A 20,268-nucleotide genomic window follows, 5' to 3' on the forward strand; every position below is an offset into this window, starting at 1 on the left:
TTTCTATCTCTTTTACTTGTGTCTTGATATGATATGTAAGACCTCCCCCTGTATTATGTAACCCCGAGAGGTGTATACGTGAATGCTATTTATTTCATCATGCCACTGGCAGTTACATTTCTCTTACTCTCTTTCCTTTGTTTCTGAAGTACACAGCACACAGAATCCCATGACCTCTGATAGCTGCCTAGTAAACCAATTATTAGGCTTAGCACACATTCTCACACAACTATTAGACTGAGTTGAATATTTCAATTTCAGCTCAATTGTGATAGAGAGTGTTCATAATTTAGAATGCAGTGCCTAGAAGAGGTCTGATAATGGCAGATGAATGAAGGTTGGCTCAATAATAAGACATTTTAGGAGGACATCTTGATATAGCTAACTTGTAAAAACATGCAAGAGCAGGGAAGGCAACATCAGAAACATCAAATTGAATTATCTCACCAACACAACTTTATAACATTAGAAAAAGTCTTTCTGGGTTGTTTAGAAAGGGAAAGAGAAATGAAAAGGAGTGTCCACTTTAATTGAATCATAAATATGTGATGGAAATGTTGACTGAAATCAAAATGTCTAAGTGTTGAAACAAAATTAATATCCTTATGTTTTAAAGTCTGAAATAAAAGGGGGAAAACACTCACCCAAGGATAAGGAATTGTCCTGGTGCTGGAAGACCAAGCTGTATGGAATCTTTCAGTAAGGTCAGCAGGGAAGGCCAGCTATCTACCAAATTTGAAATTGGGATCCTGTAAGAAAAATACACGTATCCTAAGTTGTTAACTGATTACACCAACCAACCAACTAATTACCTCAAAGCTTGACTGAAAAATTTGAAAATAAACATTAAGAAAGAGCATACAAACCTTATGTCACTTCACATATAAAAACATCATTTTTGCACTTGAAGAAAATCCAGATACTGCACTGTTTGAAATCTAGTGTGCATAAATTAGGTCCTCTTAAAAACTATATTTTGAGCACCATCGCTACATAGATTAATCTTGATTTGGGAAATGAAAATTACACTGAATACATTAATTTGAGTGATGTCTTTATTGTTTCACTTTTTAAATACTTGGGCCCTCATTCTGACCTTGGCGGTCTTTTCGCAAGACCGCTGAGTTACCGCCGTGGTGAAGACCGCCGACCGCGGCGGTGTGCCGCTGTGCGCATTCTGACCGCTGGGAGCGTTCCGCCGGAAAACCGCCAGCAGCCACACTGGCGGTCGGCGGGAAAGTGGAGACTGGTCAACCTCCACCGCCACGCCAGCAGAACACCGCCCACAGAATTACGACCCACATTTCCGTGTGGCGGTCTTCTGTTGGCGGTCTTCTGTTGGCGGTCACGTCCCTATGGCTCCCGTCGCCTCCCGGAGGACCAACGCACAAGGTAAGGTGTTGTGTGATGTGGGCGTGCATGGGGGTGTGCGTGTGAGTGTGTAGAGGGGGTGTGTGAGTGCGTGTATGCGGGCGGGGGGTGCTGCTGTGTCTATGGGTAATGTGTGCTGTTCGGCAGGTGCGCATGTCGGCATGTATGTGTGCGGGTATGTGTCCCCGTTGTGTATGTGTGTGTAGGGGGTGTGTATATGTGCATGTTGGGGTGTGTGCATGTCGGGGTGCATGTATGTGCATGTCGGGGTGGGGGTGGGGAGGGGGTTCGTACCACCTCTGGGGGGTGGCAGGGGGGTGGAGGGTGTGGGGGGAGGACTCGGGTGGGTAGTGGGGGGTGGGGGAGACCCCTATCAGTGCCAGGGAAGGAATTCCCTGGCCCCGATAGTGCTTACCGCCATGGTTCGCACGGCGGTTCCCGCCCGCAAGAAACCGCGGCGGTAGGCAGGGTCATAATACCCTTGGCGGTCTTGGGACGACCGCCGGGCCGGAGTGCGCAAACTCCAGCCCCGCGGTCATGACCGCCGTGGCGGTCGGAGTGGAGAAGTAGCGGTCGGTCGCGGCGGGGACCGCCGCGGTCAGAATGCCATTTTTAATACCGCCGGTCTGTTCGCGGTCCGACCGCCGTCTCTCCGCCGACCGCCAGGGTCAGAATGAGGGCCTTGGTGTTTTTCTCCAGGATACTGAACAGACATAAGTAATACAACTAAAAAGATATATTTTTAAAATCGTACAGAAAGTCAATAGTTTAAACACAGTTTGTGATCACAGTAAAAGAAATATTGGGAAACCTCTAAAGAGTGAAGAAAAGTATCAGTGGAGGGTGTGGTCAAGATGCGGATCATGATGCCTGCTCTTTCTTGAGCTCCTCCGCGGCTCTACATCCATCTGGCATTTAAGTAGACCAGGAGACCCCTGTAAGATCTGCAGCCCTATCTCTAAGGGGTAGGTGAGGCGGAAAGGCCCTAGAGCCTCTGCAGATACATCATATGAAGCATTGCTGCAAGTGGAGTGCTGTGTGTCCTGCCCTGGCACACTGAGGGCCGAGATGGGAGGCCACACTGGGGCCTCGTCCTAGAGCCACGAAGCTCCAGTGGCCTTCATGTTCAGCAGGAGACCCGGTAGAGGCGCCAACTGAGTGGGACACCAGTTCAGGACGTGGGGCTCAGGGCCCCTGCAGAGCACTGAGATGAGGGGGCCTCTTATTTATGAGTGGTGCTAGTGGGCATTGGCCCCACGACTGCAGTTGGGAGGCAGCTCCTGGGAGGCCCTCCAACTTCCCATGTAGGAGGCGAGTGTGGTGGGGGCAGTTTTGACCCTCTGCCCCCACAGCCAAGGCTCTGGGGACCTCAATGATGCAGCCTGACCTGGATGGGATGTGCTGGAAGGGCACATCTGTCTCCCTCCCCAAGGCTACAGGTGGTTAGCAACCAGGCACTGAGGGTACAAAGCTGCTAGTGTGGCCCAGAGACGAGTAGGGTACTGCCCGATGACATGAGGTGCAAGCAGGTGTCGGGAGGCCTGTGGAGGTCACTAGTCAATGCTCTAGTAATCTAGGGCCCTAAGGGTGCGACCTATCTGGATGGCTGTTGCGGCTAAGAAGCACTCCGGAAGAACCAATGGGTGTCAGCTTCTTAGTTTTGTTGAGACCTCAAATGGGAGGCATTGTGGGGTGCCGACAGCTGGGTGGGAAACGTCTTGGAGGGGCACACCTGGCTGCCCATACTGGATCAGCGTGTATTAGGGTGTGCCCTGAGGGCGTGGGCAGTATCGGCACTTGGCTCTATGCAAGAGCTTTAACACCTTTGGGCTCCCACAGGAGTCTGCTTAGTGGAGAGACTGTGGCCTTGGACAGAGGTAGGTGGGGGCTGGCATCTGGCTGGAGTCCCCAGGAGGGTTTATGTGCTGGACTATTGTCATTCCCCTGGGACTCAGCGTGATGGGGACACCTTCCAGCCATTTGACTTTCTTGTGGTCGGGGGCCATACTACTGTTCTCTTTTTCTTCTCCTACTGTGGGGGCTTGCCATGGTTCTGCAGCCCTCTCTCTCTGCTGGGAACGAAGCTGGACTCATCATGGGGAAAGACAAGTAACTCGGGCCAGAGTTCCCAGGGCCGCATCGATAAGTATATCAGACCCATGGAGGTAGCTGACAAGAAGGCCCCGGTCATGGCCACGCCAGCTTTAGCTGATCACTTTTCCCCATCCTCCATGCGATCCAAGCCTTCTGATCCTTTTTGGAGGGGGAAAGGGTGAATTGAAAGTAAACGTCTCTCTATGCTGTAGTCTGACTTATGCACTATGACCACAAAGGTGACGATGGCCAAGAGTCGTATCTTGGCCACAGAAGATGCATTAAAGACCACTATCTCTGGCCTCCAGAAAACCACACATCAGCTAGAAGCTCAGGCGGGTGACGCAGAAGGTCAATCACAATGTAATAACATATAGATAATGGGGGTACCAGAGAGTGCGACAGGGACGTCCCCCACTCAATTTGTGACTGCATGGCTGAAGGCCTGGTTGCCAGAAGAGGAGCAGTTTCCATGTTTCGCAGGGGAGAAGGCACACAGATCCCTGGTGCAGCAGCGGCCGCAGGGCCCACCATAACCATAATTGCCAGCATCTTGAATTTTGCATATCACAACAAGATCCTTAGGGCTTTCTGGAGGCTGGAAAACCTGACATGCAACTCTGCTCTGGTTACATGCTTAAGGTTCAGCAGGAGAGACGCACTTTCTTGTCAGTGAACAGAAGCTACAAGCACTCCAGATTCAATACATGTTGCTCTTTCCCCCATGGCTGAAAGTGATCTACCAGGACAAAACCCTCTTCTTCGATGCACCAGAAGCTGCTTCTACATGATGGAAGGAGAGGTCTCCTACCCGAGGTGCGATGTCTTCATCACCCACATGACCTGTAGTTGCGGGGCTGAGCAGGGGATTGGGCAGCTGCCAGTCAATCTTGGCACACAAGGAAAAGGTGTCATTCTTTTGCAGATTCAGAAGACAGCCCAGAGCCCTGCCTCTAAAACATCTGTAGATCCAGACTTAACACATAAAAGTGCTGGGGTTTGATCCTATATGGTCACCTTGGGGGAGTGATCAGTTCAAAACCAAAGAAGAGAGACCAACCCCAGTTGCCATAAATCAAAAACATTTGTGAAGGAATAAAGCACAACTAAGGACATGAATTCTCTGTGTGACCAAGAAACCTTTTGCAATTAATTTATCTTATTTAATTATTATTTCAAATTAGCACTGATTATGAAAAGGACAAACAGTATAGCAACAAGTTCACTAGACAGAAAAAGAAAACAATTACATGCACCATACAATGGGACATTCACAATAATGATCAAATAATGCAAATAAAAAACAAACAGTTGAAGCAATCCTCATTTTGCAAAAATGGCACAAACAGTTCAGAAATTGTTAGGCACAGAAGAAAGAGCAACACAAGTTATTTTCAATGCATAATTGGCATAGTTCATCAAGTCCCATACAGAAAGACAAAAAAAGGGGTGGGGGTTGATAGTATTTTCAGACCTATTCCTACTATGGTTTTTTTTTTCCCTTGTTAATTGCTCATTTTCACTACAAAAGTTCCTTTAAGATTTAACAAAGTAGGAATTGCATTTCCACATTCCTCCCTTTCGGAATATGCTGGAGAATAATTTGTGGTCCATATTTCATATATAACAGATGTAAGGGGAATCAGACATGCTGGGGAGACAGCCATAGCCCAGTGTTTTGCTACTTACTACGCAACACTGTACACTGGGTCACCCTGGGGGGGGACCTTGTGGGTCTTTGGGATTTTGTGAAGGATTTGCCCATGTGCCCTCTGTTTGCCCTGGTGCGTGACTCACTAGATGAGGATATTACTTGAAAGAGCTGGGGCTGGCCTGGTCTCAGCTCTACCTCGGTAAGACCCCAGGCCTAACGGCCTACCGGTGGAGTTCATTAAAGCCTAGAGACAATTGCTTATGGACCCTCTATGGAGTATGTTCCAGCGGGCCCAGGAGATTGATACACATCCCCCCAATCTCCAGCTGGCTGAAATGATCATTATACCAAACTGGGGCACCCATCAGATGACTGTTCATCTTACTGCCCTATCTCCCTCTTAAACATGGAGGTAAAAATTTGGGCAAAGACCCTGTAGTATTGTTACTACAGATTACCATGGTGGCCCACGCGGACCAATCTGGTTTTATGCCTAAAACAGCCACACAACACATTTGACGGGTACGTAGCGCACTGGCATTAGCGGACAGACTACCTGGGGCTCACGCCCTCCTGCTGGTGGATGTGCACAGGGCATTTGATTCTGTGAGATGGGATTACTCGTTTTGGGTGATAAAGAAACTAAACTTCGGCCCAAATTAGTTTCCCGGACATGATTACTATACACTGATCTTCAGACGAGGGATATGAGTAAGCGTTTCACTGTATGATCAAATTCTGCTGCACAAAGAAACAAGGCAGGGCTGTCCTCTGTCTCCTCTGCTGTTTGCAATTGATACCGAGCCTCTGGCGAAGTGGCTGAGGGTAGACGCCCAGGTGAGGGGTCTGAAGTGGGCTCTGGCAATTTCTGATAGGATCACACTATCTGCTGACGACATTTTCATTTTCCAGGATGATTACATCAACTCGAGGCTTCGAGATCCCCAAAGCCTTGTAATCTTCAGGGCTTTTTCTGGGCTTGTACATTGTCAGTGCTTGACTTGGCCACATGTATAAGGGTCCTCCAAGACAGTTTTCAGTACCTTGGAGTGTGTGTGTCCAACAAGCCTACCCGGGCCTGGGAATGCAATATTCCACCCCATCTTAAGCGAGTGACTAGGGATTTAGGTTTCTAGATGATGCTACCGCTATCCATTCTTGGGTACTCACCTATCTACAAGATAATTGTCCTGCCTTGTTTGCTGTATTAGTTTCAGAATTATCTGTTCCCGCTCTACCTCTCAGTTTTTAGGAAGCTGAATTCTATGCTGAGAAAGTTCCTGTAACAACGATGCATCCCCGAGGATCGCTCTACCCAAGTGTTACAAATCTCCATACGATGATGCTATTGAGACTCCTGACATACTTTCATATTACAGAGCATCCCACATCATTGTCATAAACAAAGAGGTGTTTACTGACACAAGGTATCCTTCCTTAACCACTGAATACTAGGCAATACAAGGGATTCCTCTCCCTCATTTGCTTTACGGTGGAGCTCCTGCGGAGCACCTCCAAGCAACCACAAAAGTGCCTCTTCAGATTTGGTGAGACACCCAGTACCCTTGAGTGGAAGTGATCCTTGACAAAAGGAAACACAGCTATGGCATAGGACCCGTCTGTCACAGGTTACGATCTTAGAGGGCTTCAAATCATGGGATGTAATTGGCATATCTAAATTGAGTGATGCCCTGTTGAGGTCCACTATGAAATCCTTTCTAGAGTTGCAGGTAGAGTACAACCTACATCACTTACAATATTTTAGATACCTTCAATTACCCAACATATCAGGGGGCAAATAATCATTCCAGACCACACCACCCTAAAGGTCAAATTACTTTTACAGGAATCAAATGACTGCAAAATCTTGCAGGTATATTAAACACTAGTGACCAGCATAGCTGACTCATCAGATAGGGTAAGAGAGGTTAAGAGAAGGGGACTTGGGGCACATCAGGGACAATGACTGGAAGGAGGACTACGCCTCCCCCTCAAGGCAGCGTTCGCCTCACCGTTTTGCCTCATACAGTGGAAATATCTACATAGGCTTTACTACACTTAGGAGAGATTATGGAAAATGGGGGCAGTGGACTCACTGACTTGCCTGTCTGTTCATAGAGATGGAGTTACAAACAACTACTTTTAAGGTACCTATCACAAACATATTTCCAAAACATGGGGGGGGTTCGGCTTATTCTTATGAGGCCAGGGCTATTTTTTTAGTCAATTTCACACAAGGTGAGCGACCCCATGAGGGGCACATTACTGTTGGCCATATCTGCCCCCCTTGGGGGCAGATCGGCCTATTTTTGGAAAGCCCATCTGGCCCCAAGGGGGGCAGAAAGCCCACCAGAGACCAGGGAAGATTTTTCTTTCCAAAATAAGGGGGTGGGGGTATGGCTATACCCCCACCCCAAATAAATACAAATGGGGCCAAACTTGTTCTGCCGGTAGGCAGATGGGGCAATTCCCCCCGAACTCCCGGGGGGGGAGAGCAAAAGCCTACAAGATGCCAGGGAATAAAAAAAAAATAGTGGGGTGGTGTCTACCAACCAATATGGGCACCCCAACTGAAGGGGGTAACAGTCTTTCAGCTCTCTCCTTCACACTAAAACATGTTATCCCACGGCAAGCAGGAGGACATTTGATTATTTGGGGGTTTCGTTTTACATTTGGGCCATGAGAGCTTGTCTAAATCTCAAAATCGTCCCACTTGGAATGGTGAGGGCTGCACTTTTTGGACTTTGGGACGCTGCCATGTAGAAAAATCCACAAGACCTAGACACATCTGAAAACTAAACATCTGGGTGTGTCCAGGGTGTTGTGCTTCACATGCACCCCGCACCATTTTCTTACTCACAATGCCCTGCAAACCTCCAACTTTGCTAGAAATCACACATTTTTCCCACATTTTTGTGATGGAACCTTCTGGAATCTGCAGGATTCCATAAAATTCCTACCACTCAGCATTGTCGCATCTATACCGATAAAAATTCCTCCCACACTTATCGGCCTAAAATTTTTTTTTTCCAAACTGCCCCACTGGACCCGCTTTGGTTCTCCCTCAATTTCGACATGTTTTTGGCTCTTCTCTGTCACAGGCATTTGGCCCACCTACACAAATGAGGTATCATTTTTACCAGGAAACTGAGGGGAACGACGGGTGGTAGGAAATTTGTCTCAGTGCAGTGATCCCACAAAGAAATGTGGAAAAAATATGATTTGTTAGCTAAATTTGAGGTTTGCAGAGGATTCTGGGTAAGAAAACACTGGGGATCCACGCAAGTCACACCTCCCTATACTCCCTTTGGTGTCAAGTTTTCAGAAATGTTTCGATGTGGCAGGCTTCCCTATATGGCTGCTGAGCCCAGGACCAAAAACGCAGGTGTCTCCCACCAAAAAAACAGGTAGTTTTGTATTTGATAATTTTGATGTGTCCACATAGTGTTTTGGGGCATTTCCTTTTGTGGTCACCAGACCTAACCTAACAAGTGAGGTACCATTTTTATCGGGAGACTTTGGGGAATGCTGGGTGGAAGGAAATTTGTGGCTCCTCTCAGATCCCAGAACTTTATTTCGGCGAAATGTGTGGCAAAAGTGTTTATTTTTTTGCCAAATGTTGAGGTTTGCAAAGGATTCTCGGTAACAGAACCTGGTGAGAGCCCCACGTCACCCCATCTTGGATTCCCCTAGGTGTCTAGTTTTAGAAAATGCATAGGTTTGGTAGGTTTCCTAGATGCTGGCTGAGCTAGAGGCCAAAATCCACAGCTTGGTACTTTGCAAAAAACAGCTCTGTTTTCTGTGGAAAATGTGATGTGCCCAAGTGGTGTTTTGGGGCATTTCCTTTCGCGGGCACTAGGCCTAACCACACATGTGAGGTACCATTTTTATCAGGAGACTTGGGGGAACATTGGGTGGAAGGAAATTTGTGGCTCCCTTCTGATTCCAGAACTTTCTGTCACCGAAATGTGAGGAAAAAGTGTTTTTTGGCCACATTTAGAGGTTTGCAAAGGATTCTGGGTAACAGACCCTGGTGAGAGCCCCACAAGTCACCACATCTTGGATTCCTCTAGGTGTCTAGTTTTAAAAAATGCACAGGTTTGGTAGGTTTCCCTAGGTGCCGGCTGAGCTAGAGATCAAAATCCACAGCTAGGCACCTTGCAAAAAACACATCAGTTTTCAATGTAAAAATGTGGTGTCCATGTTGCGTGTCCTGTCGCGGTCATTAGGCCTACCCATGCATGTGAGGTACCATTTTTATCGGGAGACTTGGGGGAACACAGAATAGAAGAACAAGTGTTATTGCCCCTTTTCTTTCTCTACATTTTGTGACAGTGTGTAAAAAAGATGTCTATTTGAGAAATGCACTGTAATTCACATGCTAGTATGGGGACCCCGGAATTCAGAGATGTACAAATAACCACTTCTTCTCAACACCTTATTTTATGCCCATTTTGGAAATACAAAGGTTTCCTTGATACATATTTTTTACTCTTTATAATTCAGTAAATGAATTGCTGAATACCCGGTATATGAAAACCCATTGCAAGGTGCAGCTCATTTTTTGGCTCTGGGTACCTAGGGTTCTTGATGATGAACCCACAAGCCCTATATATCCCCACAACCAGAAGAGTCCAGCAGATGTAATGGTATATTGCCTTAAAAAATCTGACATAGCAGGAAAAAGTTACAGAGTAAAACGTGGAGAGAAATGACTGTTTTTTTACCTCAATTTCAATATTTCTTTTATTTTTGCTGTTATTTTCTGTAGGAAAACCTTATAGGATCTACACAAATGACCCCTTGGTGAATTCAGAATTTTGTGTACTTTTCCGGAATGTTTAGCTTTCCGGGATCCAGCATTGGTTTCGCACCCTTTTCTGTCACTAACTGGAAGGAGGCTAAAAGCACAAAAAATAGTAAAAATGGGGTATGTCCCAGAAAGGTGCCAAAATTGTGTCAAAAAATGTGGTTTTCTGATTCAAGTTTGCCTGTTCCCGAAAACTGGGAAGATGGTGATTTTAGCACCGTAAACCCTTTGTTGATGCCATATTCAGGGAAAAACCACAAGCCGTCTTCTGCAGCCCTTTTTCCCCATTTTGTTTTAAGAAAAAACGAAATTTTCACTGTATTTTGGCTAATTTCTTAGTGTCCTTCAGTGTAACCCACAAACTCTGGGTACTTCTAGAATTCCTAGGATGTTTGAAAAAAAAAGGTCGCAAATTTGGCGTGGGTAGCTTATGAGGACAAAAGGTTATGAGTGCCTAAGCGCAAACTGCCCCAAATAGCCAAAAAAAGGCCTGCCACCTGTGGGGGGAAAGGCCTCGCAGCAAAAGATGTTAAAAGATGAACTTCTGAACATAATAATCCAGAATATTGATGATATTTAAGTACAAAGACATACAATAAATAGTATTTTCTTTAACTTTCTAAAAACAGTGTAATTGTGTGTTTTAACATCTAGTAGTTGGTCTTTTCTATTAAATGGTTTTCCTTATTCACTTTGCAGTGCACCATGGTGTAACTGGCTCATCAAAAGAGACAGTGGTCACACTCTAGCCCTCCTCAGTTTCGCCAACTGACCTTGCTGCCCTAATTCCTGCATTAACAGTCTGCATTTACTCTCAGGGGTTTGTTAGTCTCCTTTCTACATCAAAACTGTTGTAACATTCAGTTCTCTGACAAAAAGCTGAGGTGGCTGTAGCTCACCTTTCAACAGAACGCTTAAATGTTTGGAAGCAATTGTTCATGTGTCTACGTTGATGCCTGCGTACTGCAGCATCTTGAACCTTTTCTGTAGCCACATCTTTTATAGCCTTCAAAGCAAGGCCTATGGCTACATTACGTTCAGAAATGGTTCTATCTAATTTGGTTCCCATCTACTTAATTCTGAGATAGCCCTACTATCCTTGAATTTTCAACATTGATTGTTCCAATGCATCGAATTGTGCTCAGGTAGGAGCTTTCACTGAATTCTCCAATTCTCCTAAAAACCTTTTTTCTCTTTCTGAAATATGAAGCGATAGTGCTAGCCACCGTTGAGTTACTGGAGAGAAAGCAATAGTTGTAGTTTGTTCTCCTGATGTACGGCTGGTGCTTTGGTAGCTGGTTGGACTTTCAGTCTCTGGAGGAAAAGTTGTCACTGTTTCAGCTGTTTTTACTTGTGTGTGACACAATGAATCACCAACATCCTCTGTTTATGGTGGAGTTATATGCGTAGGTTGAGCTATTGCAGGCCAAAACACAGTGAAGGTATTTTTTAGCAGTAAGCATTTTTAGCAATTAACTAGGGAAAGATAATATCAACATTAACGTTGAATTTTACGTTTTAGTTGTATTTCAATTTTTTTAAACAATTTTTTATTGATTTTCCGATTTGCATACATTAATTATGATTACATACAGATTCATTTGTTTCATGAGTACTTGTTCTGGTACATGTGCATCATATGCATTAATATAAATTTAGCGTGAGGGAGGAGTCATTGGTTCCATATTATACAAAACTTGAACTTGGAACTCCCAAAAACAAGCACATTTTAGGAAAACAGTCAACAGGTATGTGTATTTGGTCATCATTACTAATTGCAGACATCGCATTTGTGGTTGAAGGTACTTTTATATTACAAACTACGCAGTCCCCAATGCTTGGAACGTATAATAAATACAAATAGTGACAGCAGGGTAACCTAGGTCAATGGTCCATCCAACGACTCACAGAATGAGGCTTGAGGTGTTAAAAACTGTAGCCTTTCTAGGCGTGTTGCAAAAGAGAGAGGCTCATTCACATACTCAATATTCAGGATAGAAGTTGTTCCTTATATGTTCGTAGGTCCTGTATGTACATCTCCCACCCAGCTGCAATAGGGACTTTCAGCAACCCTCTCTCCTCTTACTGTTGAAGCACCACTGTTTCGGCCCTGCCCCACGTCATCAGTGCTGTGCACCAATGACGTAGGGTTGGGAGAATGTGTGTTTTCCAGTGCATGGCAATGGCTCGCCTACCAATTAGCAAAGCGAGGGCAAGAAAGCAGTTGGTTACCTTTGCTCTTTTAGGATGTTTAAAGAGGCCAAGGAGGGTGCCTTCAATGTTGTATATGTCAATCCGCTCTGTTAATTCTTTAAGAGCCTCTGCAATATTATTTCAGAAGCATTCTGCCACAGGGGCAGGACCAGAACATATCAGCGGTGGGGCTTCGGCAGCGAGGGCATTCCAAAGAGGAACCAAACATTTTGTGTACAGAGTCTGGTGTGAGGTAGGCCCTGTACAATATATTATGTTGTATGTATTGGAATTTTGCTATTCTCAACACCTTCTTGGGATATACCAGTGCCCTGTCCCACTCTTCGCTCGTGAAGTCTCTACCTACATCTCTTACCCAATTCCTGCAAGTCAGTAATAAAGGGTCACATATCGTGCATTTTACTGCCCCAGTAAACCAAGTGATCAACCGTCTCCCACTGCCTATGATATGGAGTGTATGTACCAGTGGGTAATGGTCTGGTTCAGAATCAGTAATTTGCCTTAAGTCAGTTAGGACAGTGAGGAGTCTGGTGTGTGCAAAAAAGTGGACAGCGGCTATACCCCAATCCGCTTGTAAGTGATGAAAGGACATTGGCATTTCATCCCTAAAGAGGGCTTCCACTGAGCCAATCCCCGCCGCTTCCCATTTCTGGAGGCCCTCACTCCTTAGTATTGTCCGAATTGGTTTGATGGCAGCTAGTCTTGATTTCTGGGGAATACTGCAGAACCGGAGGCATCGTGAGCCACTTTAGTAATATGCTGATAGTGGGTAGGTGTGGGGGGGGGGGGGTTGCAGGGTGGTGGTGGTGACGAGGGGAGACATTTTTCCTGGACTATTTGTTGTGCGCTTCTGGTCGTTGGTCACCCTAGTTCTTCTAGCAAGCAACCCAATAGACATCTGACGGGCCATTGGAGTAGGGCGGCCAAATAATAATGTTCAAAGTTCGGCTCTCCTAAGCCCCCTTTCTCAACTGGCAGCTGCAGCTTACCCAGCATCTACCTTTATTCCAGATGAAGCTACCTAATGCAGCATGTTACATATGGAAGACGCTTCTGGGGATGTGTACCGGGAGGTTATGAATATAGTACGCTAATAGCAAATGTATAACCATTTGGATAACACAATCCTGTCTTGGACTGTAAGTGTAAGAGTGCTTCAGAACGCCATGTGACAGCAGAGGGATGTAACAGCTCTTGTGAGGTTACCGTCAATTAAGTCCTGGGTATTGTAGTAGATGTTTATACCCAAATAGCAGAAGGTGCGAGGCTCCAGCGCATTTCCAGGGAGTCCACTAGAAACTGCTGCGGTGGACAGTTCAGGTGTAAGGGGGAACAGGTGGGATTTGGGCCAATTAACTCACAACCCCAATGCTGCTCGAAATTCAGAAATGATTGTTGTCATGTCATCTATGACATCACAGATACAAACCAGCACATCGTTAGCATATAAAGAGGCTGCATGTATCATTCCCTCTATTGGTATTCCCCAATCCCAGCCCCCTTGGCCAAGCCTATGGGCCAATGGCTTCATGGACTGGGCAAAAAGGAGGTGGGGGGAGACAGGAGACAGCCCTGTCGGGTACTCCTGCTCACTGGGAATGAAGGAGAAATATATTGCCCTATCTTCACCCGGGCCTTAGGATCCACATACAATAACTGTATAAGGTTTTGCAATTGGCCTGTGATGCCCAGTGTTATGAGAGTAGAGAACATGTAGTTCCAGTTCAGTGTGTCAAACATATCCTCCAGGTCTAGTACCAAGCATGCGGCATATGACCACTGGCTGGGGAGTGTCTATTACTCTATGCAATCGTCTACTATTGGTGGATCTGCCAGTGATAAAGCCATTTTGATCATCGAAGACTAACGTGGGCATATGTTCCAGTAAATGTATCCAGCTATGATCAAAGCACTCCGATATAAGCAAGTATAACTAGAATGTTGCTTGTCCAGTAATAATGGATTAGAGATCAGTTCATAAACAACAACGGTAATCTTCTTAGTGAACACTTTTAGTGGTTTGATTCTCGTCACCAGGGGAGGACATAGCTAGATACATGTACATTGTGTATTTTCTCAAATACACAATCATTTTGCCTTGAGGTAGTAAGGTAACCGACCATTTAGCACCACACCTGTGAGACATTACTTGTATTACTAATTGGACACACGTAGGAAGTGCTGTTGTTTTACCATTACTACCATTTTCTGTTTGTGCTCATATAATATGCCCTGCTAGTAAATTACCTGATTTGTTCCCCTCCGCATGCACCCTAGCCCGATATGCTTTGAAATCTAGACATTCAAGTTGTTCTATTAGGTGGGCATTTGTATCCATAGCAGTGTGCTTTATAGCTGCAGCAGTTCCTTATGTAGAACAGTTCCGACTCCGACCATTGTACAGATACAGTGACCTCCTAACACCACTTTCAGTGCCTCCCTATACATGGCGTGAATGGCTGCGGTACCCCAGTTTTAGTCAGTGTCAGTGTCAGGTATTGTGTCAGGGCCTCTTATGTGAGCTCTTTAAACCCCTGATCCTCTAGTGTCATGGGCTGCAGTCGCCATGTGGAGACTGGTAGTCGAGTTGTCCCCAATCAAAATACACTAAGAGTGGATTGTGGTTGGAGAATGTTTTCCAAAGGCATTTTGCAGAGGTAACCTGTAACTGGAGGGAAAACTGACAGAGTATGTGGTCTAACCTGACATGCAAGTCATGTGGGGATGAGTAATATGAGTATTCTCTGGCAGCTGGGTGGAGTACATGCAAGTTGTCTCGTAATGTCCAGTGTGTCCCACATTTGGCGAAGTGCGCTTCTGTCGATTCAACAGGGGAGGTCGATAGCGGGGGGGAGGGGGGAAAATGTGTGACTGATTTAAGTGTACGTTTAGCACAATATTGAAGCGCCAACCCAAAATCCAAGGAAGATGGGCCCATTTGACCAGGACAGTTGATAAACATGTGAAGAAAGCTAAGTGGGACACATTGGGAGCAGAAATACTGCCTAATAGTACAGGTCTACCATCCAGGGACCCTTTGACGAAGACATATCATCCTCCTGGGTTAATTTCCACTACTTTGAGATGGAATGGGACCCCAGCTCAGCTCCAGATCACAACCCCCCCCCAAGCAAAACCAGAATACATGATACAATAGCATTGACTCCGCCATCTATGCTGTAGTTTAGTATCTTCCCCCCTGCTATATGAGTTTTTTGTAGGAGCACTATGTGCCCCCTAGACCACGGACGTTCCATGTCAGCACTTTGGTTCCTGCAAAATGCGTGTAATAGAAAGGACAATGGGGAAGATGACCTCTTAGTAGTGATGAAAGGCTCTAAATGATGTGATGATGTTGTACTGTGCAACTTTCTTTAACTTGCACAGAACTACAACTGTTACCCACAGCTCCCAACCCAGGGAAATCTTGAATTTCAAGAAACGCCAAAACCATGATCATCTATTCCCAAACGTTGGGTTGTCCAATTTGCCAATGAGAACCCTCGGGTCTATTCAGTCGTTGGCAGGACACTCTGGTGGCCCAGCGCTCGTTCCTCTCTTCCTGCACATGGTGTACAAGCTAAAGTTGATTTGTGAAGTGGTATCTGATGTACTTCGCCAGGAACCCTTTTGTGGCTCCTGTGGTGGACATAGTGTTGGAAGAGAAGTTCTGTTTCTGGTCTGCAGCTAAAAGTAAATGTACGTCCTGAAAACGGTAAGTACATTGTTTCAGTGTGACTTTTGTAACTAGCGAACCATACCAATTCAGAAATTCAGATTTGGTATTTAAGAATAACGGCTGTTTCCTAGTCACTATTTCTATTCAGGAAAGGTACATAAATCATAACTAGCGATTTTTAATTGGTGATAGAATCACTAAATATACTATTCATACATCAGCCCTAAGTTTTGAAAAACTGGACAAATCGATTAATCTTTTTGCTATGCAACATTTAATCACAGGGCCAGGTAGATTCTAAAAAGTACTCCTGGTAGACTTGACTTGACTACAGCCACAATAAGTATGAACATTTGGATGTACAGCACTGCAGTACATAGTGGGCTAATTGGAAAGGTGGAAAAAAGGTGAATTCCTTAAGTGGGTGAAAATGAACATTTATCTAGGGCTTGCTTGAGGAAGTGGAGAGTGAATGAGAGAGGTACTAAAAATTAATTTTGTTGGAACATCAGAAGTTGTCAAAGAACCTTTAGAGCCACAATAAATGAGTGAATGGAAAGATAAGAGCTATAACAATTCAAGTCTGCACCACAATTGCAGAGAAAGTTTATAGAAAAAAATGAATAATCAACAGCATCGAAAGTGGCAGAGAAAGGATATAAATGGCCTGCACAGACCACCAGGGACCCTAGATCCGGTCATCACATTGTGGAATGGAGGCTCATTAAGGATCTTCTGTAATGACAGCAGCCAGCAGAAGTGTGAGGAGTCTACTGGCCTTGCCTGGGAAACGTGAGGCCATTCACTGTAGATGAGTTGCTGCAGTCACGGAGTATAGATGTACCGGTCTGCAATCCACATGAGGATTGGGAATAATGCATGGCTTGCGTTGGCAAGAGATCGTGGGGATAGGGTGGGGGCATGCAAAATCGAGTGAAGCAGGTGGCCAAGCATGATGACAGGCTCAACACTCCTTTTACAGGTGGAATCTGATTATTATTAGGACTTTCTATGAAGATCTTTGAGACTTTGTTTTCCTTGTGTCACTTTCATACCTGTAACATTGGCTGGTATATGCGGAAAGGTGCTTGCAGACCTCGTTTGCCCTGCCAGAAATTCTGCTTAGATCACTACTTTGGAAGAGCAACAGTACCTACCCTATGCTAACTTGAGTACAACTGTGGACCGCACTGGCCCGCTCACTTAGAAGCAATTGACCTCTCATGACAGGGATGGGGTGCTCTGTTCTGATATGCTCTTGATGCCAAAACCAAAAATGATTACCACACAAAAAGCCTTATGGACTATTGGAGAAACAGGCCACCGAAAATTAGCAGGTGCAATGAAGGCAAAGAAAGTCAAGTTCACCACTACCTTGACTAAGGAATATCTTCAGGCATTCTATTGGATTTCCACCAGAAAATATCTGACATGGAAACAGCTCTAGCCTAGCCTAGCTCTAGCCTATTTGTACAACAATATAATAGTGGTCACTAACAAGGATAACACAGCTGCCCTGAGCCAACAAATTAAGAAGTCCCTAATATCTCATGTCTATCTAGAGGAAGAACTGAAAAAACTGTGGGACAAATTCAATAACCTGGAAGACAGGTAATGTAGAGACAATGTAAGAATTTGCAATGTGAAGGAAGCAAAGGAAGGACCTGACATTGTGCGGTACTGTATTGACCTTTTTAGAGAAGTGCTACAGGAAGACCAGGATTTCACAATCCCAACTGCCAGGGATAACAGAGAAGGAGCCACACGAGAGGGGCCTGGATCCCGGCACAGTGACATCTTGGCAAAATTGGGGTCCTCACAACTCAAGGACAGGAACATAAGAGAAACCATTAAATCAGAGGCCTTCACATTCGTAGGCCACTTCTTATCATTATTTTGTGTTGTTTCACAGACTACTCTAAACAGAATAAGAGCACGGATACCCATCAATGTAGAACTTCAGAGGAGGCAACATCAATATAGATGGACTTAACTATTTGCTTTGGTTTCAACTGAACTCTAAAACTCATGCGATATGAACTGTCAGAGTAGTCTGTGAAGTCCTCAGAGAAGCAGCAATAGCTGGATCTTAACAACTCAGGAAATGCAAGAACCAAGCTGGAGATCAAAGGAGGGCTGGGAGAAATATCAACCACCATGGAGATCAATACGCAAACCTAAAAGAAGAAATTCCAACCTATGAGGGCCGAGTTAGGCTGCCTGAAAGCTGTAGGACAAAAATCCTTTTTGAACAATACATATACAGTTTGCAGTAATTTCTGTTCATTCCATTTTAAGTTACAGCACAACCAACTGTGTCTAATCATGCAATCACAAGTGTAAACAAATAGTATATCCCATTTTCCAAAGCGGGTCTGGGAAGATTTGTATATCACTTTTCTGAGTATTTTGTAAATATCAGCTTATCAGAAACTGAGAAAACTTGCCTCATGCTTGGTAGAAATGGGGCCTTTTTATAACAGAGGTATTAGGCAGACTGTATTTTTGTCCTGATGAGACCCTCAGACATATGCTGTCTTGAGTTGGCACTGCTCATTTGGAACAGCTATGAAAAAGAAAGCATACAAATACCTGAACATAGTCAGATTTTAATGTCATAATTAGTACACCTTAAATTGTTTTGTTTATACCTGCATGACTTGTAGATTCTGCTGTTGCTCACGTCACAGAGACTGTTGTCAAAATTATGCAAAATTGATTTTTGATATTCACATTTTTGCAATTAATGTAAATATAAATTATTCAAGATTATGATACTGGGCTCTCTCGCTTCTGATCAATTTGTCATTTCAAATTTTTAATACACTCTTCATGTTCATCTCAGTATATAAAGGTTAAGGTTTGAAGATTGACAATGCAATCAATATCTGTATATCTTCAGAAATGAATCCCCATAGAATCTCTGGCCATTTTGTCCAGATATTACCCAGAATCTTGTTAAGTCATAGGGTGAGTCCTGTTTTTTTAATAATACTGGTTAATCTTCCAGGCATAAAGTAATTCTGATTCGTGTACATGAGTGAACTGATGTTCCCTGCTAATATGTTTGCTATAGCCTTAGCAAGAACTTTAGTCTCTATTAATCACGAGGAGGCAAATCTGTCAGGTGGTTGCCCAGGAATTTGTATTACTATGAAAACTAGGTCCTCAGGTAGGGTTCTGATTTCTACTGCCTCTTCAAACATATCCCAATGGTGTTTAGTAGTTACCTCTAATTAGTGCTTAATTTGTAAATTAAAAAAGTGCTAGTGCTCAAAGCCCTCCTCTTAAACACACGGCTGCTGCAATTAAATGTGCAAACACAGAATATGGAGGCAGCGTAATCCTGAAGCCATCTCGGGCCTCTTCAAGCCATTTACAGCCACTCCCTGCTCCTTCAGCTCACTCTTGCAGCTTTTTGCTTTCTCCCATTGTGACTTTTTTTATTTTTCTCTTTCTCCGTCTTTCCCATATGTGTCTTTTGCTCGCAGTAAAGTACTGGCCCTCAAAAATAAGTGCCAGTGCCCGGACCAGAAATAACAAACACAAATTAAGCACTACCCCTAATATTTCTTTTGACAAGCAGAGATGCAAGGTCATCTTAACTAGGGATCTTTCCTGATGCTTACTTTGTATGGGCTCTGAGGCCTTTGATGGACAACTCACCCTCTCTTAGCTCTCTTGCAGAGTCACTAAGTCTATGCATACGTATGTCTATAAAACAAATCCTGAATATGGTCTTTTTCCTTACTGGGAAATAGTCCCTGACTCATAGTGCAGAATAGTGTGAACTATCCAAGGAGCCTCCAAGAGCTGCTGATTTTGGTAACCTCTGATTCTACCAGTCAGATGGTCTGCCATAACTATCACAGAGAGTAGTAAATTGTATCTGGTCTGACCCCAAATTCATATCACCTGCATTCTCTGTTGTCTGTTTTAGTTCTGTGCATTTGTTTTGTATCTGGCACAGTACATCCTCTCTTTCCCCCAGTGCTATGTATTTTGGTCCTAATGAGAAGGTCTATATCTAACTTAAATGTGGCTGCTTCTGTTTCCATATCTTTATTATTAAGTCATAGCCTGACCATGCATCACCACTTTGAAGGCTTCACCAGGCAATCCTGGGCTTCCCAAAATGGAACTCCAGGCCCTCCATGCAATGTACCAGGAAATTCTACACTAAGTGTACATCCACAGCGGACTCACTGCCTAGTACTGTTATCCTCATGTATTATGCCACCACCAGCACACCCACATGCAGCATGCCAACCCAGTCTACACACAATGTTCAGTACTGCAGCCTCTCTGTACTCTACCATAGTGTGTTATTTTAAAACCACACATTGCCATCACAGCATGTACCATGTGTGCATTGTACCACACTTCAACTTCTGAGTAGTGTATTTCTTGCAAGTGCACATGCATTCAGCACGTTTCCACAACACA

General features: G+C 44.6%; 1 protein-coding gene across 3 annotated transcripts in view; it reads right to left on the bottom strand.

The window, feature by feature from the left end:
* Positions 1-20,268, bottom strand: part of DOP1A (DOP1 leucine zipper like protein A) — a 694,260-nt gene that overhangs the window by 227,622 nt on the left and 446,370 nt on the right. For all 3 annotated transcript variants that reach the window (XM_069235613.1, XM_069235614.1, XM_069235612.1), the window contains one exon: positions 645-749. In XM_069235613.1, coding sequence (XP_069091714.1) covers positions 645-749 — 105 coding nt within the window. The remainder of the gene's footprint in view (positions 1-644; positions 750-20,268) is intronic.

This window comes from Pleurodeles waltl, chromosome 5 (assembly GCF_031143425.1).
Source record: "Pleurodeles waltl isolate 20211129_DDA chromosome 5, aPleWal1.hap1.20221129, whole genome shotgun sequence".
Taxonomy (NCBI): domain Eukaryota; kingdom Metazoa; phylum Chordata; class Amphibia; order Caudata; family Salamandridae; genus Pleurodeles; species Pleurodeles waltl.